At 33.6% G+C, this 27,134-nt stretch overlaps 1 protein-coding gene across 3 annotated transcripts in view; it reads left to right on the top strand.

Moving 5' to 3' along the window:
* trh (PAS domain-containing protein trachealess) overlaps window positions 1-27,134 on the top strand; it is a 263,522-nt gene that overhangs the window by 77,204 nt on the left and 159,184 nt on the right. For 2 of the 3 annotated variants that reach the window (XM_089090701.1, XM_089090700.1), the window contains exon 3: window positions 16,320-16,367. In XM_089090701.1, coding sequence (XP_088946827.1) covers window positions 16,320-16,367 — 48 coding nt within the window. Of the gene's footprint in view, window positions 1-11,805; window positions 12,044-16,319; window positions 16,368-27,134 lie in introns of those variants that run through there. The other variant, XM_089090702.1, reaches the window with a different exon arrangement.

The following is a 27,134-nucleotide window of genomic DNA, read 5'->3' as shown; positions in this document are numbered from 1 at the left end:
TAACCTATTGGATATAAAGTACATATACTTCATTCAAGAAATTATGAAAAAATCGCAAGTAAGTAACTTTTTTTCTCTTTATCAAAAACAATTTTCACTTAGCTACACTATTTAGAAATTTAATTCAAGAAATTAGGAAAAAAATTCTCAGTAAGTAACAATTTCTTTCTTGAAGTCAACTCATGGATACACAATACGGAAATTTCATTCAAGAATTTCACGACTTAGCTACACGATGTAGAAATTTTATTCAAGAAATTATGAAAAAAATTCTCAGTAAGTAACAATTTATTTCTTGAAGTCATCTCTTTGATACACAATTCTGAAATTTCATTAAAGAAATTATGAAAATATTTGTAATTAAGTAACAAACTCTTTATTGATTTCACCTCTTGGATATACAGTACAGATACTTCATTCAAGAAATTGTGAAAAAATCGCAAGTAAGTAACTTTTTTTTCTCTTTATCACAAACAATTTTCACTTAGCTAAATGATGTAGAAATTTAATTCAAGAAATTATTGAAAAATTCTCAGTAAGTAACAATTTCTTTCTTGAAGTCAACTCTTGGATACGCAATACTGAAATTTGATTCAAGAAATTATGAAAAAATTGTAACTAAGTAGCAAATTCTTTCTTGAATTTACCTGATTGAAAAACAAAAAAGAAATTTCGTTAAAGAAATTATGAAAACATTCTAAGTAAGTAACAAACTATTTATTTTTTTCACGAGTTAGATATACGACCTAGAAATTTAATTCAAGAAATAATGAAAAAATTCTCAGTCTAAGTAGCAAATTCTTTCTTGAATTCACCTGTTGGATAAACAAAAAAAAAAAAAAAATAAATTTCGTACAAGAAAAATTTACAAAAAACAATTAAATAAAAAAACTTATTTGTTTAAAAGATTTTTTATAAATTTTTAGAAATAAATTACATGAAATATTGAAAAAAATTATAATTAATTAACCATTTCTTTCTTGAATTTAACTCTTGGATACACAATACGGAAATTTCATTCAAGAAATTATGAAAATATTTGTAAGTAAGTAACAAACTCTTTATTAATTTCATCTCTTGGATATACAGTGCAGATACTTCATTCAAGAAATTATGAAAAAATCGCAAGTAAGTATCTTTTTTTCTTTATCACAAACAATTTTCACTTAGCTACACTATGTGGAAAATTTAATTCAAGAAATTATTAAAAAAAAATTTCAGTAAGTAACATTTTATTTCTTGAATTCAACTCTTGGATACAAACAATACGGAAATTTCATTCAAGAAATTATAAAAAATATTTGTAATTAAGTAACAAGCTCTTTATTGATTTCACCTCTTGAATATACAGTAAAGATACTTCATTCAAGAAACGTGATTAAACACGTTTTGAAACTACATGCTATTTGTATGCCTTTCCTTGGCACCTTTCCAAACGAACAGGGATTCCCCACGGGTTCCTACACATTGCAAAAAAGTGAGCAGTACGAAAACTCCCCCTTTCCAACCAGCCTGTATGTTGAGGGACCAAAACGGAGAGATATGCACATTCGACATAGCTTTATTACATTTTTGTCAGGTACATTTAGACCACGGTCCGGCCGCGCCCGTAACTACGTCTAAATGAACCTTAAAAAAATGAAATAAAGCTATGTCGAATTGGCATATCTCTCCGTTTTGGTCCCTCAACAACCAGGCTGGTTGGAAACGTGGAGTTTTCGTACTGCTCACTTTTTGCAATGTGTAGGAACCGGTGGGAATCCCTGTTCGTTTGGAAAGGTGCCAAGGAAAGGCATACAAATAGCATGTAGTTTCAAAACGTGTTTAATCACGTTTATTGAATGAAGTATCTGTACTGTATATTCAAGAGGTGAAATCAATAAAGAGCTTGTTGCTTACTTACAAATATTTTTTATAATTTCTTGACTGAAATTTCTGTATTTTGTTTATACAAGAGTTTACTTCAAGAAATAAATTGTTAATTAATGAGATTTTTTTCATAATTTATTGAATTAAATTTAAAACATCGTGTAGCTAAGTGAAAATTGTTTGTGATAAAGAAAAAAAGCTACTTACTTGCGATTTTTTCATAATTTCTTGAATGAAGTATCTGCACTGTATATCCAAGAGGTGAAATTAATAAAGAGTTTTTTACTTACTTAAAAATATTTTCATAATTTATTTAATGAAATTTCCGTATTGTGTATCCAAGAGTTAACTTCAAGAAATATATGGTTAATTAATTATAATTTTTTTCAAATTTTATTGAATTTTATTTCTAAAACTTTTATAAAAACATTTAAAAAAATAAATTTTTTTAATTAATTTGAATTTTTTAATAATTTCTTGAAATAAATTTCTTTTTTTTTTTTTTTTTTTTATCCAACAGGTGAATTCAAGAAAGAATTTGCTACTTAGACTGAGAATTTTTTCATAATTTCTTGAATTAAATTTCTAGGTCGTATATCTAACTCGTGAAAACAATAAAGAGTTTGTTACTTACTTAGAATTTTGTCATAATTTCTTGAACGAAATTTCTTTTTGTTTGTCCAGCAGGTAAATTCAAGAAAGAATTTGCTACTTAGTTACAATTTTTTCATAATTTCTTGAATCAAATTTCCGTATTGCGTATCCAAGATTTGACTTAAATAAATAAATTGTTACTTACTGAGAATTTTTAAATAATTTCTTTAATTAAATTTCTACATCATTTAGCTAAGTGAAAATTTTTTGTGATAAAGAGAAAAAAAAGTTACTTACTTGCGATTTTTTCACAATTTCTTGAATGAAGTATCTGTACTGTATATCCAAGAGGTGAAATCAATAAAGAGTTTGTTACTTACTTACAAATATTTTCATAATTTCTTGAATGGAATTTCCGCATTGTGTATCCAAGAGACGACTTCAAGAAAGAAATTTTTACTTACTGAGAATTTTTTCATAATTTCTTGAATCAAATTTCTACATCGTGTAGCTAAGTGATGAAATTGTTGAATGAGATTTCCGTATTGTGTATCCATGAGTTGACTTCAAGAAAGAAATTGTTACTTACTGAGAATTTTTTCCTAATTTCTTGAATTAAATTTCTACATCGTGTAGCTAAGTGAAAATTGTTTTTGATAAAGAGAAAAAAAAGGTACTTACTTGAGATTTTTTCATAATTTCTTGAATGAAGTATCTGTACTGTATATCCAAGAGGTGAAAACAAAAAGAGTTTGTTACTTACTTACAAATATTTTCATAATTTCTTTAATGAAATTTCTGTATTGTTTATCCAAGATTTGAATTCAAGAAAGAAATTTTTTTTTTTCATAATTTCTTAAATGAAATTTCCGTATTGTGTATCCAAGAGTTGACTTCAAGAAAGAAATTGCTACTTACTGAGAAATTTTTCATAATTTCTTGAATTAAATTTATAGAACGTGTATCTAAGTAATGAAAACAATAAAGAGTTTGTTACTTAATTGGAATTTTGTCATAATTTCTCGAACGAAATGTCTTTTTTGTATATTCAGCAGGTGAATTCAAGAAGGAATTTGCTACTTACTTACAATATTTTCATAATTTCTTTAGTGAATTGTCTTTTTTACGTACCCATGAGGCGAATTCAAGAAAGAATTTGCTACTTACGTAAAGTTTCTGATAATTTCTTAAACGTCATATCTGCATTGTGTATCCATGAGGTAACATGAGTGTGTTACCTATTTAGAATTCCTTCATATTTTCTTGAATGATATTTCAGTATTGTGTATCAAATAGGGTAAAACAATAAAGACTTTGTTACTTACTTGCGATTTTATTATTATTTCTTGAATTAAATACCTGTATTGTGTCCAGGAAGCGAATTCAAGAAAGCTATTGTTACTTACTTACAATTTCTTCATAATTTAATGAAATGAATAAAACTATTCTAAAGAATAAAGACAGGTTAAGCTTAAAGATATTTATTTCTTAAAAGTATTAACATATTTTTGAAAGAATTTGCTACTTACTTACAATATTTGATAATTTCTTAAATGAAATTTCTGCATTGTGTATCCATGAGGTAACTTCAAGACAGAGTTTGTAGCTTACTTAGAGTTTCGTCATAATTTCTTGAATGAAATGTCTTTTTTATTTATCCAGGAGGTGAATTCAAGAAAAAATTTGTCCCCATGTGTCTGACAATAGATGTATGCAAATTCCTTTTCTTACATCTCCGACGTTTTATTAGACATTCTAAACGTTTGATATGCTAGCGTACTCTAAAAATAATGAACACATAACAATGTAATGCAAAATATATTTTTAATGAAATAATGCTATGTAGAATATTAATACAATAAATATATTATGATACATTATTAATATCAACAATTAACTTTGGACATTTTGAATCTGTTCCATAAAATAGTTCACCATGTTCTCTCTTGATATTATAGCTATTGTCTTCTCTTAGTTAGTAATCAGTAGAATAATCATTATTCCATTTTGAGTCATACACAATTTTTACTGATGTCTCATCAAAAGGCTCAATATGCTTTTCGTCTTTGGTATTATTTGGTTCAATGACTGTTTGACCAATGGCAGTAACGTTTGCTGGTGCTTTGTTTTTCATCGATTCATTTTTATATTCCATCGTGATATTTTCTGACAATGCCCTTTTTATTTTTCTGGCAATTTCACTGTCTATTATCACATTATTTTTACACAGGTAACAGTTTCGGCACGTAGACAAGATATGGTTTACGATATTAGTAGAAGAGTAGGCCTTTCTTTTATTGATCTTCCGTTGAATGCTAATACCTGAAAGGTGACGATTGGATGTATCAGTAGGTAATGTGTTACCTGCAACAGTAGCAAGGAGTTGTCCTCTATCATCAATGATTATTTTTATGTTGGCATTCTCTTTGAGTGCAATCATCTCTGGAGATCTCAATCTCGCATAACCACCAACATAAGAGTTGAATTTTTTCGGTATTCCAAATAAATTTAATTCCTTACTGTCATGACAATGCATGCATACATTTCCAATAGTGCTACCAGCTGTACTTGTTTCAAAGTTTAAATATTTCTCTTTGTCAGCATTCAATGCTACAATAACCTTGTTATGTAAACACACTTTATTAAAATGTTCCATCTTCACTTTTTTTTTAAGATATGACTTATGTGTTTATCGTTCCACTGCGTAAAAAATACTGATTTAATACATGCAATAGATTAGTTTGTGTCAATAACCAGTCATAGAATACCAGTGGGAAAGTCACATCGTGTCTCTGACCAATCACAGAGCGCTGTCAATAACCTGTCATAGAATGCCAGTGGGAAAGTCACATCGTGTCTCTGACCAATCATAGAGCGCAATTGTTAGAACTGTAAGCATATTTTGACATTTTAAGTTATGTACAGAAAGAAAGAAATAAATAAAGTTGAGAAATTTCGAAGTTCTAAAAAAGTTTGAATTAAACACTTTTAGGATATTGAGTGTCTTTACTGAAAAACTAGTGCATTACAGAGTCTCTCAAACCCTTAAAGCTCTTTTAAAAGATACAAAAACTACTTATTTAACACAAAAATTTCGTTTTTAATGACCACAAAGTAAAGAAAAACCACACGGAAACAGGCATCTGAGTCTCTCAAACCCCTTAAAGCTCTTTTAAAAGATACAAAAACTACTTATTTAACACGAAAATTTTGTTTTTAATGACTACCAAGTAAAGAAAAACCACACGGAATTAGGCAACTGAGTCTCTCAAACCCCTTAAATCTCTTTTAAAAGATGAAAAAACTAATTATTTAACACAAAAATTTCGTTTTTAACGACCACCAAGTAATCATAATCCACACGGAAACAGGCAACTGAGTCTCTCAATCCACTTAAAGCTATTTTAAAAGATACAAAAACTACTTATTTAACACTATAATTTAGTTTTTAATGACTACCAAGTAATGAAAAACCACACGGAATTAGGCAACTGAGTCTCTCAACCCCCTTAAAGCTCTTTTAAAAGATCCAAAAACTACTTATTTAACACAAAAATATCGTTTTTAACGACAACCAACTCAAGAAAAATCACACGGAATTTGGCAACTGAGTCTCTCAATCCCCTTAAATCTCTATTAAAAGATACAAAAACTACTTATTTAACACAAAAATTTCGTTTTTAATGACTACCAAGTAAAGAAAAATCACACGGAATCAGGCAACTGAGTCTCTAAAACCCCTTAAAGCTCTTTTAAAAGATACAAAAACTACTTATTTAAAACAAAAATTTCGTTTTTAATGAGCATCAAGTAAAGAAAAATCACACGGACTTATGCAACTGAGTCTCTCAATCCCCGGAAAGCTCTTTTAAAAGATAAAAAACAAATTATATTAAACCAAAAATTAGTTTTTTATTACAAACACGACAAGAAAAATAAAACGGAATTAGGCGACTGAGTCTCTCAATCCCCGCAAATATAATTTAAAAGTTACAAAAACTACTTATTTAACACTTAAATTTCGTATTTAATGACAATCAATTAAATAAAAATCACACGGAATTAGGCAACTGAGTCTCTCAATCCCCGTAAAGTTCTTTTAAAAGATACAAAAACTCCTAAATTAACACAAAAATTTCGTTTTTAATGACCAACAAGTAAAGAAAAATCACACGGAATTAGGCAACTGAGTCTCTCAATCCCCGTAAAGTTCTTTTAAAAGATAAAAAAACTACTTATTTAACACTAAAATTTCGTTTTTAATGACCATCAAGTAAAGAAAAATCAAACTGAATTAGGCAACTGAGTATCTCAATCCCCGTAAAGCTCTTTTAAAAGATACAAAAACTACTTATTTAACACAAAAATTTCGTTTTTAATGACCATCAAGTAAAGAAAAATCACACGGAATTAGGCAACTGAGTCTCTCAATCCCCGTAAAGATCTTTTAAAAGATACAAAAACTAATTATTTAACACAAAAATTTCGTTTTTAATGACCATCAAGTAAATAAAAATCACACGGAATTAGGCAACTGAGTCTCTCAATCCCCGTAAAGATCTTTAAAAAGATACAAAAACTACTTATTTAACATAAAAATTTCGTTTTTAATGACCATCAAGAAAATAAAAATCACACGGAATTAGGCAACTGAGTCTCTCAATCCCCGTAAAGATCTTTTAAAAGATACAAAAACTAATTATTTAACAAAAAAATTTCGTTTTTAATGACCATCAAGTAAACAAAAATCACCCGGACTTAGGCAACTGAGTCTCTCAATCCCCTTAAAGATCTTTTAAAAGATACAAAAACTACATATTTAACACAAAAATTTAGTTTTTAATGAGCATCAAGTAAAGAAAAATCACACGGAATTAGGCAACTGAGTCTCTCAATCCCCGTAAAGTTCTTTTAAAAGATACAAAAACTACTTATTTAACACAAAGAACCCCCATGTAACTGAACCCCTGTATAACTGAAACCCCTGTACAACTGAACCTCCGTGCTAAATTTCATTACGTTTAATATCTAGCCACCAAATGCTCCAAGCCTCAGAAGAAAAAGGGATTTTGAAAACAGGGAGCCCGATTTACGAAAAAAAAAGGGATACCCCCCGTGCAACTGAACCCCCCTTGTAACTGAACCCGTGTATAACCGAAATCCCTCCGTGCAACTGTATCCTCTTTAACTGAACCCTCGTGCAACTCACCCCTCTATGCAACCCACCCCCCACAAAACACTATTAAGCCAATTATTTTTAAATTTAAAATATTTTTAAAAAGTTAATTAAGTATTATAAAGACCACAACGGCGAGGTAAAGCTAGGTCAAGTCACAATGTCATTCTATCGTTACTTTTCAATTAAGCTATTGAATACTTTCTAGCAATGTCCCTTGTAAGCGTCTACGCAAATATCTTTTCGCAAATATCTTTTCGCAAAAAAAAAATTCGCAAATCTCGTAAACTAAAGAAGTAATTACCCTTTTCAAATGCATTACTCGTTCTATTCATGAAACCCATGAAACGAATAGCCAAGTTTTTAAAAAAAAAACCTAAATCGCCAATCAAGTTATACACGTTCCTCTTGGCAAAGAGTGTGATGACCCTGTAGAATAGGACTACCAGAAAAACCGGAAGGAACATAAAGTGGCAGAAGTATAAGGCTATGTGAGAGGATACTCACTCTCTTTGAAAAGGTGTAATGCCCCTGTAGAATAGGACTGCTAGAATACCTACCAGAAAAACCTGTTTGGTACGGAGGGGCCATAGAATTCAATATAAGCATTCTACTAATATTCTATTCTTGGTTCGTAGACTTGTCTTCCTGTTCCTCCAAACTTTTTTAAACTGTGAAAAAGCACCCTGATCCTTGGCTATTCTACTTTTAACATCTTCATGGCACCCACTGTCTACTAATAATGCTACCGAGGTAATTGAAGCTGTCCACTTGAACTTGATCGATCTCTTCGTTACTCAGCGTCACATTCTTATCTTCACTTATTCCTATTAATCCTATAAACTTTAATTTTTAAACCTATTCTAGCATACTGCTCTTAAACAACTTCTAGAAGAAGTTGATTCATTTTGCTCACACTCTCATCTGGGATGCTTAAACCATCAGCATAATCTAAGTCCGTGTTTTACTCCTGCTTTACTCCTGATTTATTACGAAATCAGCTACTAAACTCATTAAGAACGACTGCTCAAACCCAATGGCCGTTAATTTTAGAATTAAATAAAAAAAAAAGTTTTTTTTTAACTGAAACTAGGGAGCGACATTAAAACTGAAAACGAACAAAAATTATTCCGTATATGAAAGGGGCTGTCCCCTCCTGAATACCTCGCTCTTTACGCTAAATTTTTTTATTGTTTTAAAAAATAAAGTTGTGTGACAGATCCAAACTTTAGCGTAAAGAGCGAGGTATTGAGGAGGGGACAGCCTCTTTCATATACGGAATAATTTTTGTTCGTTTTAAGTTTTAATGTCGCTTCTTGCTTTCAGTTAAAAAAAACTTGTTTATTTTATTTAATTTCTGAATGTTTTTGAATTAATGCAGCTTTGATTTTGGCTAACCGTAGGCCTACGGAAATAATTAAAATGAACTTTGCTTATTAATTTTACTTGTTTTGGCTTAATCGCTTTCTCGAAATTTTGTTCTGCCATAACTTACGAATTAATATGCGGAACAAATTTCTATATTCGTATGTTTTGTTACGTATGTTAGGGACTTTGCTCCCTAGTCGATACCTTGCTCTTTACGCTAAGTCCGAATCTTGTTTGAATCACAAACCCCTGAAACACAAAGGCCGGTTAATTAGAAAAGATAGCTCTTTTGAAAGTGCTAAAAAATACTTTAGCGAAAAGTGCGAAGTATTGACTAGGGGGCGAACCCCCACATATACGTAATAATTTCTGTTCGTTTTAAGTTTTAATGTTGCTCCTTACTTTCAGTTGAAAAAACTAGTTTTTTTTATTGAATTTCTAATCGTTTTTAAAATAATGCCGGAAAATCCGGTGCCCTCTTCTTAAAAATGTCCCTTCCCCCCAGGGAACATCCTCCCTGGAAGGATCCTTCCTCGTAGCCCCCTCCTCGGACCCCCCCGCCCCCCATCATAAAAAATCCCTCCTGAAACGTCTTTATACTTCCCATTAACCAATAGTATATATAAACAATGGGCAAAGTTCATAATTTCCAGCCCTTCCCCCCGGGAACTGTGGGGGAATAAGTCATCCTCAAAAACATATTTATTAGATTTTCGACTATGCTGAACAGAATGGCTATCTAAAAATTTTGATTGAGTGAATTTGTGAAAAAATTAGCGTGGGAGGGGGCCAAGTTGCAATCCAATTTTTTTGATCACTTAAAAGGGCACTAGAACTTTTAATTTCCGTTCAAATGAGCCCTCTTACGATATTCTAGGACTATTGGATCGATACGATCACCCCTGGAAAAAAAAATAATAAAATAAATAAATAAACACGCATCCGTGATCTTTCTTCTGACAAAAAATACAAAATTCCACATTTTGCAGATAGGAGCTTAGAAACTTCCGCCGTAGGGTTTTCTGATACGCTGAATCCGATGGTGTGATTTTCATTAAAGTTATATGACTTTTTGGGGGTGTTTCCCCCTTTTTCGAAAATAAGGCACATTTTCTCAGGCGCGTAACTTTTGATGGATAAAACTAAACTTAACGGAACTTATACATTTGAAGTCAGCATAAAAATCTGATTCTATTGATGTATCTATGGGTATCAAAATTCTGGTTTTTAGAGTCTCGGTTACTACTGAGCCGGGTCGCTCCTTACTTACAGTTCTTTACCACGAACTGTTTGATGAGAAATATTTTAAAGTACTAAAATCTTTAGTGTAAGGAGTGGGGGACTGAGGAGGGGGCAGCCCATCTCAAATACGCAATGTTTTTGTTTGTTTTGAGTTTTAATGTGACTCTTTGCTTACATTGAGAAAACAAATTCCATTTAATTATCACTAAAGTAGTAATGCCTTATATTAGTTTTGGCCTTTGGCAACCAAATGAGGGAGTGGTTCACGGATATATCTTAAGATGTGCTGCATATTTCGCAAACGAACGCATGTCTTATGTATAATGGGACCTGCAATGTAACGATATTGCAACATTTTAGTGGTTTGACCATTTACTGCAACGTTACATGGCCGAATATCTTGAAAATATAAAACATTCGGTACTCTTTTATTAAACGGACTCTTTTATCTAGTGTATATGGAACACAGTATAAAGATATAGTTATATATCTTTATATACTGTGATATAATAATTTATTATATCTATAATTTATATACTGTGATATGGAATGTCAAACTGTAGATGCGACGAAAAAACCCGTTTTTACGGGATGATTCAAGACACCGCTGTAGAGAAATACAATATATAGCGTGGTTTTAATTGCGTATAAGATATATAAAGTGCTGTTTTTTTTTTTGTTTTTTTTTTTTGAGGGGGGGGGGAAAGGTACCTAGGGTAGGTTACGTATTTAATATACGCTATGCTTTGCCCCCCACCCCCCTAATGTGCAAATATATAGCCCAAATGTGTTTCTAAACTGTTATATATTCATCCTATTTCATTAGCATTAACCAAACTAGCACTATATAAAAGAGTCCGTTTAATAGAAGAGTACCAAATATTCTTATGCTTCCATAATTTAATTCAGTAAGGAGTGTTGACCTAGGATTCATATGTAGGTGAATTTTGCCCCGACGGGATACCTATCCCATTGTGGCTAGATACCAATTATCAAACTTAAAATCAACCAAGTTTTAAATGAATAAATAAATAAAATCAAAAATGAACAAAAAATTTAAATAATAACGAATTCAAAGTTAAAAAAAGAAATAGAATATTACCAATATCGCCCGGATATGCCTAATAAAGGGAAATAACAGGATACAAATATCCGGAAAATATTCTGGAAGATGCACCATCTCCTATCAATCTTCTGGTATGGAGAACCTCGATTAATAAGTCTGCTTATGTTAATGCATTATTAGTAAACATTAAAATATTTAGAGCATGAAGTTGATTAAATGATTTAGCTTGGTAGAAAAAGACAATTTAGTGAACAACAAATGTATTATAATAATGCTCGACTTATCTCAGGTCTATTTTTGTTAAATGATTTAATGTTCAGTAGATACTTTGGTTTTGATATACGATAATATCAGATCTTTAAAAACATTATTCTTAAATCCCGCCTTCCCAAGTCAGGTTTCGAAAACACGGTTATGATAGCAAACCTTAGGGGCAAAGTCCAGTGTTGTATAGATACTGCATTAAGTTTGAAGTGTCTAATATATATTTTGATACAAGATTGAAGTAAATTGAAGGTTTAAGTGACTCGGCTTGTTCTTGATTTACTTAAGGGATCCATTAACTTGGTCTTTATAGATCATTCTTGTTCAAACAATAAGTTTCTGATAGAACAACTAGCGCTTTTTTGGCAAAAAATTTAAATTAATGAAATATGAATGCGTTTTGTGTATCAGAAAGTCTACAGCGGATATTTCAGCACACTCAGTAGTCAGAACGCTTGGTTTTGGTGAGTAGAACAATTAAAACAATCAGCGTAAGACATGCTGAAAATGATCATTGACCCAAACTTATTTACACCATTTCTAACGCCCAAGGCTTTATTTGTTGTGGTTTCTCTATTTCTCCTTAAGGTTAATTTTGCTTACAAAACAGAAATCAGATAGAGAGAGAGAGAAAGAGAAAGGTAACCTACTATTTGGTTCCCCATTCGATATTTTCCTCAAATATGATAATCCTTTCCTTCCAAGAGCCTGATTCAAACAAGGGGAAACATTTCGGTAAATTTTTGGCAGTTCATATTATTGACTTAGGAATAAAGTGAACATACCACTTGATTCCTTTTTTTATGCTCTTTACGAATATAGTAATCGCTTTTATCGGAAATTCAAATTTACCCCCCCACCCCCCCCCCCCCACCCCCAATGTGCAAATATATACCCTGAAGTGTAACCATACAAAGAAGTTATCAACACTATATAGTTAAGTTATGGAAAACTGGTTGAAAACATATAACTAGTTTATAAATAAGTTGTTCAAGAGTAAAATATTCCAAAAATACTTGTTTATAACAATTAAAACCTCATTTATTAGGCAACTCAAATATAAAATGTTTTCCTACCGTTTCAAGTTTTTCGGACGCCGTCGACAAAAACAGCGCTGAAATTTGTGATTCGAAACTTTGCCGTCGACAATTCATGGTGTATTCCAATTCAGGGTATATATTTGCACATTAGGGGGTGGGGGTGGTTAAATTTGAATTTCCTATAGAAGCGATTATTGTAAAGAACATAGAAAAAGGCATCGAGTGGTATGTTCACTTTATTTGTAAGTCAATAATATGAACTGCAAAAATTTACCAACATTTCTACCTTCAACCTAAAAGAGGCTGAATGACAAGGGGGGTTGGGCTTTATATAGAATTTCCATTTCCATCAGTTCAAATTATCCCAAGATTCTAGAAGTTCCAGGATTCTAATTTTCAAGATAATATGACATGTTTACAATTATACTCAAAAGTATTTGTAGAAGTCGCAAAAACTAGTCACAAAGGTAAGCCACCTGAGGCCGAAACCCTGGCATCTCCCATCCATGGCACATTATTTAAAATTCTGCTACCAAATCCAAAGAAATCACTCATCATTTTAAGTAGGTTTTTGAAAACTAATCGTTATAAAACTGCCGTTAATAATTTTTAAGACCACACTGGCTAAGCATGAAAAAAAGAGAATATGTAATGGAGATATAAATGTGGAAAATCACAGCCAGTGGAATAAAAAGAAAGAATAATGCAAATATTTTGGTCGAGAGAAGACTTTCTCTCAACAGTCCTCAGTGAAAAATATAGAATAAAAGATAAAACCTAAAAACAAACATTGAAAAAAAAGCCCTCTCTCAAGTTGCTTGAGAAAAGGCTTCTTTTATTTTATTGTTAATTTTCATGATTGTCTTTTTATATCATCATTTTGACTTTTATCTATATTGTTTTATTCTTTATTGTTCTGCACTGAGGATGGCTGAGTGGAGGTGTCGACGGAAATAATCGTATTGTTCTCTCTTTTTTCACTGGCTGGGATTTTCCTCGTTTTTTTTTTCTCCGTTGCTTTTTTTCGTTTTGTGAAACTATATTCTCATAATGACAGGGAAGCTGTCAAATCGTCAGCATTCACATTGAATCCTTAGTCCAAAATATTTTTCCGAGTGATGTGAGGCAACAGAGTAAACCCCTTCCATGTTGATTTGATGGAAATCTCTTATGAATCCGGAAATTTGCGCCTAATTTTTTTTTGTCGTTGTTGTCATCGCCTTAGCACATTGCACGCTTAGTCCAAGTGTTTTCCTCCGAATAATATGAGGCTTGGTGGATATACCTCCCCCATTTTGATTCGATGGGTATCCTGTGTAGATTTTAAAAATTGGGCCTGAAAATATTTTTGCGAGAAGAAGGTTTGGGTTGTTGTGAGTTGTTGGGTTGTTGTGAATTTTTTTTCGGGAACCCCTTCCCGAAAAACACTTCACTGACCTCCTCCCGAAAGTTATTGTGAAAATATAGAATGGTATATAGCAGTTGATATTATCGTACCAATACTCCGCAAGACTGTACATGCTTAGGGACGAACACGCCACCGCGCAGTACTGTTGCTTCTGAATATATTTGATCACATAAACAGCGTTTAGATAAGTGTAAGCCAGTGGCTCCCAACCGATTTTGAGCCATGCCTCACCCAGGAATTTTTAAAATTCTGATGCATCCCCCTTGATATCTAAATTTTTTATGAAGATTTTAGGAGTATTCACCTGAAAGTAGCTTGAAAGGCCATTAACTTGTAGTTTTTTTTTTTTGGGGGGGGGGGCGTCCTCTGGGCATATTTTATGCTGATGAAAAATATTGTCTGTATAAAGCCCCTTTTATACAATGCATGACGTTATAAGAATACTATCATGTATATTTTTTGCTCTTTAAATGCATATGAATGTGACGTTATTCACATGGAAAATGTTTTTTTTTTAACTAAGGATCTAAAGTGTAGCCTGTCAAAGGGTGCCCGTTCTGCCCACGACCCACCAAAACATTGCCAAGTCCCAACGGTGGGGCCTACACCCCCCGTTGGGAGTCAGGGGTCTAAGCCGTTTGGTAATTCAAGAAATAAGCACTTCGCTGTGAAGCGATTTCTTTTGACACTAAAGAAATTTTCTGCTCGAGTGAGTCTTCCTGTGATAATCCACGACCTCTGGCTCGATAATATTACCGCTGACAAAAAAAAAGATATCCATAACGATCCCCCCTCAAATAAAAAAATACTATACCCGTGCTTAAGTAATTTTTTCATTAGTTTTCATTCGAAAAGGGAAAGGCAGAGTGGGTATTTTCGAGGACCACACCGCCTTTCCATGATGTACAAATAACAGTTGAATAGGAATATTGCGTTGAAAAAAATGAGAGCACTAAATAGTATATAATTATTTTATTTTGTATAAATATCCCTATTTTGATTTAATTGTATTATTTTAGATTTTTAGATTATCTGCTAATAAAGGATTTATCCCTGTTGAACCGCTATTTGTACGTAAATGCGGTGTGATATAAGCAATTATTAACCATCTTTCCTAGGAAAAATATAAGCTCAAGTGCTTGTTTATATGGACTTGAAACCTCAACTATGGGGTTTCAAGACCTTTTGAGTTTTATCGTGCAATTTTCAGTAAGATTAAGGTATAAGTCGCTTTGTTGTGCGTTACTCCTTTTTCTAAAATAATAATCCAACTTTTCTTGCCCTGCTAAATCTATGATAGTCAACATAAAATTAAGGAAGTTCAAGGTCGTATTAAGAATTAGATAAGAAATCATAGCAGATTTTTTATTGTTTGTATGGCTATCAATATTTTGTATTTGCAAGGGTTGCTCTTTACTTACCGTTCGTGATCACGAACGGTTCTATGACATTTTTACCGTTTTCTACGTACAAATCAAAAAGTATGTTTCCATTTTTTTTATTTTTCCGAAATAGGCGCAAGAAAACTAAGCCAGATCATCTTTTAGGATTTAACTACGTGGCCATTGTGTAGAAAGGCAGTGAAGTTCTGGTTATACACACTAATATGGATTATTTTTTCTCAACCTTATTATCCACGTCTCAATACATTTTAAAAACGAGTACACAGCACACAGCATATCCCTTTCATAGTAAATAATCCTCGTTCAAGTTGTTTCTTCGTAGTTCGACGCAGCTCACTCTTTCTCGCAGAACTTCTTGGGATCTTTATTGGGACCCAAGGATTCTGGGGAGCCCCAGCTGAGACTGATTTTGTAACATTTCTTTTTTTTTTTTTTTTTTTTTTTTTTTTTTTTGTAAAAAGGCTAAACATACGTTAGTGTTGTTATTCTTCGTTCGTTTTTCAGAAGCTTGAAAAAAAAATAATTTGAAAACATTTCCATCTGGAACTCCAATAAAAGAGATTCGTTGTATTTTTGAAAGTTTTCTGTTTTTGAAAGTGTCGCGAGAACTTGATTAAATATAGTATTTACACAAAGGTTATCTCATGTCGGATAATATGTATATAAAAGCGGAGCGAATCTTCCGCGTGTCAAGAATTTTAAGTTTCCCGGGGGGTCGCGAATTCATCATTAAAAATCTAGTCACGTAGTTAGCACTCTGGTTCGTGCTACTGATTACAGCTTGGCAATTTTTTTCCTTTTGACTCGCTCTATGAAAATCGCAGGGTTTATATTTTGTATTGTTATACTGCATTCTAGTGTTCATTTTTGGATACATACATTTTTCTAGGAAACCGAGTGAAGAGTTATATCAACAAGTTGGACCTTACAATACAGGGTGAGTACCCTTATATTTGTTATATGTTTTTATCCCCTTATTAGAAAGCGCGGTTGCATATTTGTATGGTAAACTCATTGAATAACATTAGAGCTGGGGGAATCAAATAAATTATATTTACTCTTGACGAGATTAATGTCACTGGGGAATAGTTCGGATCCGTTTCCTCGTATCGTCACGATCATCAGTCACTACAAAATCTTTAGAATAAAATCGCATATTTTGTGGAAAATAACGATAAAAACTAATTTTTCTGTTTGTTTAAAACTAATTTCACATGTTTTTTCTCTCGTTAAATTTGTCTTTGAGGACGTGAATTACTTACAAAATCTGTGTAATCGGTGAAGATGGCGAGAAAAGGGTGGACTTATAGTAAATGGTCCGTAAAATGGCATGAATGGCGTTGACATATGGTCAATAGTAAACAATCTAACTCTTTCTCAATTCATTTTATGTCTGAAACAAAGTCATCTGTAGGATTGAAAAATGAAAGCAATCAAAGTTTATCAGTGACTTATTCTGCTATTCACAACCAGAACGTGAAATGCATATTTTTCCTACTGTTAGGAACAAAAAGGACAATTAAAGGTGCTTGTCGGTTATTGGAAACACATTCAAGAATTACGCTTAGGTTACATTTCAGAAAATTGGTTTCATAGCTACAAAAACAAATGGCGGAGGATGCACTGCATTGGAATTAGAAAGAATGCATTGGTCGGTACTGTTGTAGTATCTGTAACACACGCGAGAAGTGAAGTTTGGTTAATGCTAATGAAATAAAACAAAATAGGATAAAAATATAATAGTTTAGAAACAAATTTCGGCTATATATTTGCACATCAGGGGTGGGGGTAAAGTATAGCATATATTAAATACGTAATATAACCTAACCTTTGTACCTTTTTTTGCCCCTCAACCCCAAAAAACAAAAGTTTAAATGTTGTAAACGCAGTCATAAATCACTGTTTACAATCCTCAGCATAGGAATTGTCCGTTGAAAGAAACCTGTTTGACTAGTTTCTTTAGCATGTTCATTGTACAATATCGCGCGTGCGTTACAGATAATACAACAGTACCCATTGTACTTGTATAATTCGGGCTATATATTTGCATATCACGGGGGGGGGGGAGTAGGCGGCGTTAGGTTGGGTTAGGTTTCCATAATTTTGTTTCTAAAGTATTATTTTATCATCATGTTTTGTTGTATTTCATTAGGATTAACCTAACTTCGCTTCTTGGGTGTGTTTCCAATAACCGACAAGTACCTAATTAAAGATTAAGAATTGTGACACACTATAGTAATTGCAAGAGCATCATTTATTGAGCCTAAACTATGATAAAAGTAATTCCTGTTTTCATCAAATTATTATATCTAGTTCGTGACCAATAATGTTAATCTGTGATTAAGGTGCTTTGAGTTAAAGAACAAAGGGTACTTGTGTATTATAGCGACCACACTCAAGAAGTGAAATTAGATTTATCATAATGAAATATACCAAAATATGATGAAAATATACTGCTTTTGTAACAAAATTATGGAAACTACAACAGAGAATTATGGAAAGCAGGCCGCCCAGAACGCGTTGTATCAAATAACTAACCTAAACAACTCTATAGCCTATATTAGATATTTAATTATAATATTCCTGGATAGTAGTTCATCTCACTCAGGCTAAGCTGATTATCTCCAAGTGTACACAGAGAAACTGGTTTTGCGACAGATCGAAGAACACCATGGTGGCTATAATACACTATAGTACCGAATATTGTACCGATTCGCTATAGTACCGATTCGCTATATTACCGAATATAGTACCGATTCGCTATAGCAATGTGTCTACTTCAGTTTCGTACATAATAGTATTTTCGAAGGAGGAAGCCAAATAATAATGAAAGACCAAATTTGATCGACAGCCTGAATAAGAAGTGCCCAGAAATTAAGAAAAATTAAGAGTTTCGGTTTGGAGGGCCCCTCCCCTAAGTACGCCCCTGGTGTATTGATGCAAAATGGAAAAGATTTTGAATTTAGCTTTACCGGCGAGACTCACTGCTACAGCTTCCTTTTAAAAACTCACTTCTCTAGAGTTTCTCTATTTCACCTTAAGAGGAATGTGAATAAAAATTGAAAACCTTTATACACACTTTGGAATAAATTGCTAATTCTTCTGGAAATCTTAGTATTGTTTTCTTTCAGGATATTCGAATTTAACTTGTGTTTAACTTAGTGGCATCAGTTCGCGAAAATTTAAGGGACGGGGGGGGGGAACATTTTTTTAACATCTATGAGGAGGGAGAATTTGACGTTTTTTAAATTATGTAAAGGAAAATACCAAAAAAAAGGCATTTACAATTTACATGATTTTTTTGAATACCCCCCCAAAAAGGTATTTTCGAAATCAGGGAAAAAACAAAAAAAAACACGTGGGCAACAATAAATAGTCAAGATTTTAATTTTAGTCTACTGACGACACTGGCTGGTACGGTTTCCTGTTGAGTAAAATGATGTGAATCAGCAAAGCGCAATACAGTCCAATCCCTACATCGATTCTCATTTATCTTATTTAGAAAACTCGCTATTCGGAGTGGTAAAATAACAATAAAATTAGTATGTTTTCTGGTGTTGTATTTATTCAAAGACATAGTTATTACACTATTCATTATTATTGCTTTCAAATAACATTTTAATATGATAATAATCGAAATATAATTAAAATCAAATATTAATAACGAAACTTAGCTTCTACAATGACAATCACAAAATAGTCATAATTTTATTGGAAGGAATGTACTTGATCGATTGACAGCAAACTATCAATATTTGGCGTCACTTCTGTTAGAAATAACCGCAAATCTCCCCATTCTAAAATGTTCAATCTGCTTCTTTTTTATTAAAAGGTTTATAACGAAATTAAAACTTCTTTTGACAAGATATGACGAAGGAAACGCTATCAAAAGCTTCATAGCAATTCCACACAGTCCTAGATATTTTTAAGGTTTTTCTACCTGCAGCCAAAATATCTGGCCTCTTTTAAATTTCATTTTCAACCCCTCAATAGTGCTAGCTTGAGTAGCTCCTCTTGTAGTATTACATCTTCCACTTCCGTTTCATCAAATCGATTTATGATCCATGGTGGTATTTCCATCGTCAGAATGTCTTCAAATCTGATTTCGAAGTCATCATGCAGGGCAGTTAAATGTTTAACGTATGGCTGAATATCCTCGTCAAGGCATTCTTCTTGTGACAAGTTTGGAAACTGGGAAAATGCGCGCTGACTAACATTTTGCTTCATAAATTTCAATTTTCCAAGGAAAACCTGAAATTGTACTCTTTGTTGTTGTTTTTTTTTTTAATTGAAACTACCCCCTTGTAATTGTAAGGGGGTGCTACCATTTTGACTAACCGTCACAAGCACTAAACATCATAACATCTAACAGTCAGAACCACTAACCGTCATAACATCTAATTTTTTTTTATAAGTTTATATAATAGTATTAAGTATATACTAGTTTAGAAACAAATTTTGGTTAAATATTTGTACACCAGGAGGGGGGTGGGGGTAAAGCATAGCATACATTAAATACGTAACCTAACCTAGGTACATTTTCCCGCCTAAACCCCAAAAAACTAAAGTTTTAAAATTTTAGATATTATGACGGTTAGTGGTTTTGACGGATTTTTTTGTCGATGTTATGACGGATTTTGTCGATGTCCTGACGTTAGTGCAACTGACGGTTAGATGTTATGAATTGGCCCAGTGTCTCCTTCGAATTTAAGCTATTAGGTGTTGTCGGTGGATGACACGATGGTTTGGTTATCGTTTTTACGAATAACATTCGCTGAGCTTCTTAAAATATTATCTGCCTCAATTGATAGGTGATTCAGTCGATAAAAGAGCTTTAGCAAAGATTGCCTGGTAGAGCCTTTTTATGGTAGATTTGTCTTAATTAATAAAAAAAAAGTTTTTTTTTCAAATGAAAGTAAGGAGCTACATTAAAACTTAAAACGAACCGAAATTATTATAAGGCCTTATATAATTAATATAAGGCCGTTTAATTTGAATAAATAGCTCTTTTGAAAGTACTAAAAAAACTTTAGCGTAAAGAGCGAGGTATTGACTAGGGGGTGAACCCCCATCATATACGTAATAATTTCTGTTCTTTTTTAAGTTTTAATGTTGCTCCTTACTTTCAGTTGAAAAAACTGTTTTTTTTTAAATTAATTTCTGATCGTTTTTAAATCATGCTGGGAAATCCGACGCCTCCTTTATAGAAAATTCCTTTCCTCCATGAAAAGACCCTCCCCCGTAACTCCCTCCCCCAGACCCCTTCCACTAGAACAATCCCCCTGAAAACGTCTGTATACTTCCCAATAACCAATACTATATGTAAACAATGGTCAAGTACATAACTTGCAGCCCTTCCCCCGGGGACTGTGGGGGATTGAGTAGGCTAATCCTCAAAGACATAGTTATTTGATTTTTCGACTATGCTGAACAAAATAGATATCTCAAAATTTTGATCGGGAGACTTTGGCAAAAATGAGCGTGGGATGGGGCCTTGCTGCCCTCCAATTTTTTTGGTCAATTAAATTAGGACGCTAGAACTTTTAATTTCTGTTTGAATGAGCCATCTTGCAATATTCTAGGAGTGTTATAGTTATAAGAGTGTTTCTCCCTTTTTCGAAAACAAGGCAAATTTTCTCAGTCTCGTAACTTTTGATTTGTAAAACTGAACTTGATGAAACTTATATATTTGAAATCAGCATAAAAAATTTGATTCTTTTGATGTATCTATTGGTATCAAAATTTCGTTTTCTAGAGTTTCGGTTACTGTTGAGCCGGGTCGCTCCTTACTTACAAATGGTTATTTCAAAATTTTTAAAACAGTTTGTTACCACAAAATGTTTGATGAACACAGCAAGGGCTATGGGTGATCACGGAATCAAATGGGGAAGTAAAACTCTCCTAGGCTTAGGTTAGGCTGATGATTCGAACCTTCTAGATGAAAATGTGAGCAAAATGAATTAATATCTGGAGGTTTTACGATTCCAGGGTGCAAGAAAGGTTTGAAAATTAATGTTAAGAAGACTAAGCTGCTAAGACAGGGAATAAGGGAAAGTGAGGAGGTAATGCTGGTTAACGAGGAGATCAATCAAGTGGACAGCTTCACTTACCTAGGTAGTGTCAAACCGATTGTTGTGATCAAACAGTTCGTGGTAACGAACTGTAAGTAAGGAGCGACCCGGCTCAATGGTAACCGAAACTCTAAAAAACGGAATTTTGATACCAATAGATACATCAAAAGAATCAGATTTTAATTCTGATTTCAAATATATAAGGTTCACCAAATTTAAGTTTACTTATCAAATGTTACGCGCCTGAGACAATTTGGCTGATTTTCAAAAAAAAGGGGGAAAGACCCCCTAGAATTTATAGAGCCTTAATTAAAATCACACCATCATATTCAGCGTATCAGAGAACTGTACTGTAGAGGTTTCAAGCTCCTATCTACAAAAATGTGGAATTTTCCATTTTTTGCCAGAAAAAAGATCACGGATGCGTGTTTATTTGTTGTTTTTTTTTGTTTTTCTTTTTCCCAGGGGTGATTGTAAAGACCCAGTGGTCCTAGAATATCGTGGGAGGGCTCATTGGAATGGAAATTAAAAGTTCTAGTGCTCTTTTTAAGTGATCAAAAAATGGAGGGCAACTAGGCCCCCACCCACGCTCATTTTTTTCCCCAAAGTCAGCCGATCAAAATTTTGAGATAGACATTTTGTTCAGCATGGTGGAAAATATGATAAATATGTATTTTAGGATGAATTAATCCCTCGAAGCCCCCAGGAGGACGGCTGAAAGTTATGAACTTTACCCAATGTTATTATAGTATTGGTTATTGGGACCCGGCTCAATGGTAACCGAAACTCTAGAAAACGGTATTTTGATACAAATAGATACATCAAAAGAATTGTATTTTTATTGCTGATTTCAAATATATAAGTTTCATTACGTTTATCCATACCTGTCAAAATTAACGCGCCATACAAAATTTGACTGATTTTCGAAAAAAGGGGAAAAGACCCTCTAAAAGTTACAGACCTTAATGAAAATCACATAACCATATTGCGCGTATCAGAGAAGTCTACTGTAGAGTTTTCAAGCTCGTATCTACAAAAATGTGGAATTTTGCATTTTTTTGCCAGAAGAAAGATCACGGGTGCGTGTTTATTTGTTTTTTTTTCCAAGGGGTGATCGTATCGACCCAGTGGTCCTAGAATATCGTGGGAGGGCTCATTGGAATGGAAATTAAAATTTCTAGTGCCCTTTTTAAGTGACCAAAAAAATTGGAGGGCAACTAGGCCTCCTCCCACGCTCATTTTTTTCCCAAAGTCACCTGATCAAAATTTTTAGATAGCCATTTTTTTCATCATGTTCGAAAATATTTTAAGTATGTCTTTTAGGATGACTTAATCCCCCGACGTTCCCGGGAGGAGGGGTGAAAGTTATGAACTTTACCCAATGTTAACATATAGTATTGGTTATTGGGAAGTATACAGTACAAACGTTTTCGGGGGAGATTTTTCCTGGTAGTGGGGGGGGGGGGCGGGGGTTATGTGGGAGGATCTTTCCATGAAGGAAGTTTTCATGGGGGAAGGGACATTGCTATGAAGGGGACGCCGGACTTCCCAGCATTATTTAAAAAAAGATCAGAAATTAAATATATAAAAAAGTTTTTCAACTGCAACAGCAGCAACATCAAAACTTTAAATGAACAGAAAATATTACATATATATTGGGTTCACCCCCTAGTCAATACCTCACTCTTTAAGCCAGAGATTTTTTAGTACTTTCATAAGAGCTATTCATTCTAATTAACGGCCTTTGTGATTAAACGGTCATTTTTAAAGAATTGGAACAAAATTCAAACTTTCGCTTAAAGAGCAAGGTATTGACTAGGGGGCAAACCCCCTAATATATGTATTACAAATATATGAATGTAGAAGTTCGTAACGTAAGTTAATTCGTAAGTTACGTATATTTATTACTAATAAAAACATTCGTAAATAAAATGAAACAAGTTTCGAGAAAGCCATTTAACCAAATAAAAGTAAATTAATATGAAAATTTTGTTTTAATTATTCATGTACTGTGAGCCAAGATCAAAACCTGCATTTATTCAAAAACGTTCAAAAATTAAATAAAAAAAACAAGTTTTTTTAACTGAAAGTAAGGAGCGATATTAAAACTTAAAACGAACAGAAATTATTCCGTATATGAAAGGGGCTGTCCCCTCCTCAACGCATTGCTCTTTACGCTAATGTTTGACTCTTTCACAACTCTATTTTTTTTAAACAATAAAAAACTTAGCGTACAGAGCAAGGCGTTGAAGAGGGGACATCCCCTTTCATATACGGAATAATTTCTGTTCGTTTTAATTTTTAATGTCGTTCCTTACTTTCAGTTAAAAACTTGTTTTTTTTTGTTTAATTAACTATAAGCATGGAGCGACTCGACTCAATAGTAACCGAAACTCTAAATCAAAAGAATGGACTTTTTATGCTGATTCCAAATATATAGGATTTATCAAGTTTAGTGTTACCCATCAAAGTTGCAAGCCTCAGAAAATTTGCCTGATTTTTGAGAAAGGGGGGAAATACCCCCAAAATTTCCAGGAATGAAAATCACACCATCAGACCCAGCGTACCAGATACCCTACTGAAGAGGTTTCACGGATGCGTGTTTATTTGTTTTCCCCAGGGATGATCGTATCGAACCAATGGTCCTAGAATATCGAGACAGAGCTCATTCGAAGCAACATTAAGAGTTCTATTCCTTTTTTTTGTCTTACTTTCTCTTTGCCGACTCACTTTTAAATGTGGATATATATCAAGGAAAGTATCTGGAGGGAATTTTGAGCGGGGTTGGAATGACTAGGATTTTTTCTTTGGGAGGGAGATTTCCCGCGGGTAAATTATTCATAGGGGGATTTTCCACGGGAGAAGTTCTCCACGGGGGAATTTTCCGCGGGAGAAATTTGCCATGGGGGAATTTTCCGTATGAGTAACACCAATGGGGGGGGGGCGAATCTTTAAACGGAGAGGGGATTTCCGAGAACAATTTTCAACGAAGGGTAATTTCAGAGAAACCTTTTCAACATAGGGGGGGGGGGGGGTCTTCCGGTATGATTTGAAAACGATCAGAAATTAAAGTATTTTTCAAATTAAAGCATACTAAGGAGAATTTTTCAGGCTGAATCGTCTGCAAAAAAAATTCCCGGGGAATTTTCAACGAGGATGGAACTGTTCGGGGTATATTTTCTAGTGATTAGTGGGTATTTTACATGGGAAGAAGTTTCCATGGAGGACTTTTTTGTAGGGGCAAGGAATTTCCCATGTAGGGGAGCCGGATTTCCCGGCATTATTTTGAAACTCATCAGAATTTTTTTTTTTCAATCAAGTTTTTTCAGCTAAAAATAAGGGGCAACATTCAGACCTAAAAGGAACAGAAATTATTCCGCATATGAGGGGGTTGTCCGCTCTTCAATACCTCGTTCTTTACGCTAAAGTTTTGGGTTTTATCCCAATTCTTTCAGAACGGCTAATGAAACATAAGAGCGGTTTAACTAGAATAAAAAGTTTTTTAAAAGTACTAAAACAACTTTAGCGTGAAGAGTGAGGGATTGAGGAGGGGGTAACTTCCCTCACATATTGAATAGTGTCTGTATGTTCTTAGTTTTAATGTTTCTCCGTATTTTCAGTAGAAAAAAACCCTGTTTATCTTGTAATTGACAGTGGTCAAGTATGGTTGTGAAGAGTGGATGCTAAGAAAGCGGAGGAGCATTGCTATATGTTTTCCAGAGAAATTGTCTACATATCGCTTTGGGTGCCCGTCTGACTGACCGTTTATCACACAGTAAGCTGTACAAAAAATGTGGTCTAATCCCTTTTTCTAGGGCTATAATGAAGAGGTTGGGATGGCTTGTCAGATCGTCCTTGTCAGCCAACCATCTAGGGCCAAAAAAAAAGCAGGTAATCCCTAAATGGGTTGGGAGGAGGTTATAAGGAAAGATTTAAGGGAAAATGGAACCTCCTGGATAAGCGTAAGACCTGGAGAGCGTAAAAAGGGAGGCTTTGGCTAGATTGGGATGGAAGAGAAGTTTGCGTAGCTCTGTCGACCGTGGGGGGTCGTAGTAGTACTAGGCCTATTAAAAGGAGATTTCACCCAATATTTTAATTCCTACCTATCTAAACCAGATAATTTTGTTTGGACCCCTTTCCGAATTGTGAACCCCTATTTTTGTCACGCCAACGTATACTCCTGTCGAGTGTCCCGTGGACTCCTTCGGGTCCACCTGGACCACTTTGGGAATCACTGCTCTAGATTAATACAACTTAAATGCCGACGTCTCTTTATGTTCATTAATCTATGCTAGTAGTAAAGTAATCAGTGGATAAGCTCTGAATTTTGGGATTTAAGGTTTGCTAAATTTTCTTGGCAGAAAAGTTACAACATATTTTCTAGATACCGAACACACAAATAATTTGGACTAATTTTTCCTAAATTAAACTTCTTTTCGCTTATTTATTTATCCAAGTCCCAAAGAATGGAACCCGAAAATGTTCGTTAAAAATAGCCTCGATTTTCATTTATATTACACAAGGCTCTTAACACCACGACTATTAGTGCTTGTTTCAATTCATGCAATAACAGGCAGCAATTGATTATATTTAACCCAATTATTATTCCTTTTTGGGACACTCAAATAAAAGTATGCAAATTACCTTTTAAACACTCACAAGATTAAATTTAGATGGCGTTTGACTTATCGCTTGACAAAATTGATGGATTTGGAAACCAAAAATAAATAACTCGCGTGTTTTCCAGTTGGCAGAATTTTTATTTTTCACCAGAGAAGTAATGAGCAAATTTGATGACAGCAAAGCAGAAATAGTACGATCCTCGATGAAGCAAGTATTCATGTGTGATTATACACAATGGGGAAATTACTCAAGTCATAACTTGGACATTGTAAAAATATCCCTGTAACATTCTTAATTAATATGCATTGGGGTATTTAAGCCCAATGCGAAGTATTGTAAAGCAGAGTATATTCAATATCCCCTTTATTGAATGTTGATTATTTACAAAAATAATTAATATTCTGAAGGTGTCCTCTGCTTGGCTTTATATTCAATGACTGACCTAGTGTAAGATGTCCGTAATGGAAGGATATATTGATTGGGGAAAAGTATTTTTTATTAGATGACAACTTTTAGCTTCCGAGAGCAGTTTGATCATTCCTTACTATGGCATTAAGTTTACATGAAATTTGACGAGAAAATCACTCCTAGAAGATGAATTGCATTGACTCTTATTATTGTCTGCCCTTTAAAGGTGAGATTCGGATGATGTTTCACACTCGAAGCTTTGGAAATCAGCAACTCTTTAGTTTTGTTTGCATTTAAATTCACGATCCAATCGTCTGTCCAGGTTTCAGCCAGGTCTACCTGAAAGGTTGAACGATATTCATTTGAATCACCTTGCTGAGGGATTCTAACTTGTGTTGCCGTATCATTAGTGAAATAGCGATACCTTATCCGTAATATTTACCGCCAGTTCATTGATAAACACCAATAAGCGGAGTGGGCTTAAAAGGCATCCTTGTGGCACTCCAGCAATCGCTAGACGTTTCTTTGAAATAAAACCGTTGGGGGTAACTGTTAATGCCTGTTGACGTTGGATGCTATTCCACATATTTTAAAGAGTCAAC

This window comes from Artemia sp. Qi Xiang Cuo, chromosome 6, assembly GCF_049724085.1.
Source record: "Artemia sp. Qi Xiang Cuo chromosome 6, ASM4972408v1, whole genome shotgun sequence".
NCBI classification, from domain to species: Eukaryota; Metazoa; Arthropoda; class Branchiopoda; order Anostraca; family Artemiidae; genus Artemia; species Artemia sp. Qi Xiang Cuo.
This window is presented reverse-complemented; position numbering and strand designations above follow the sequence as displayed.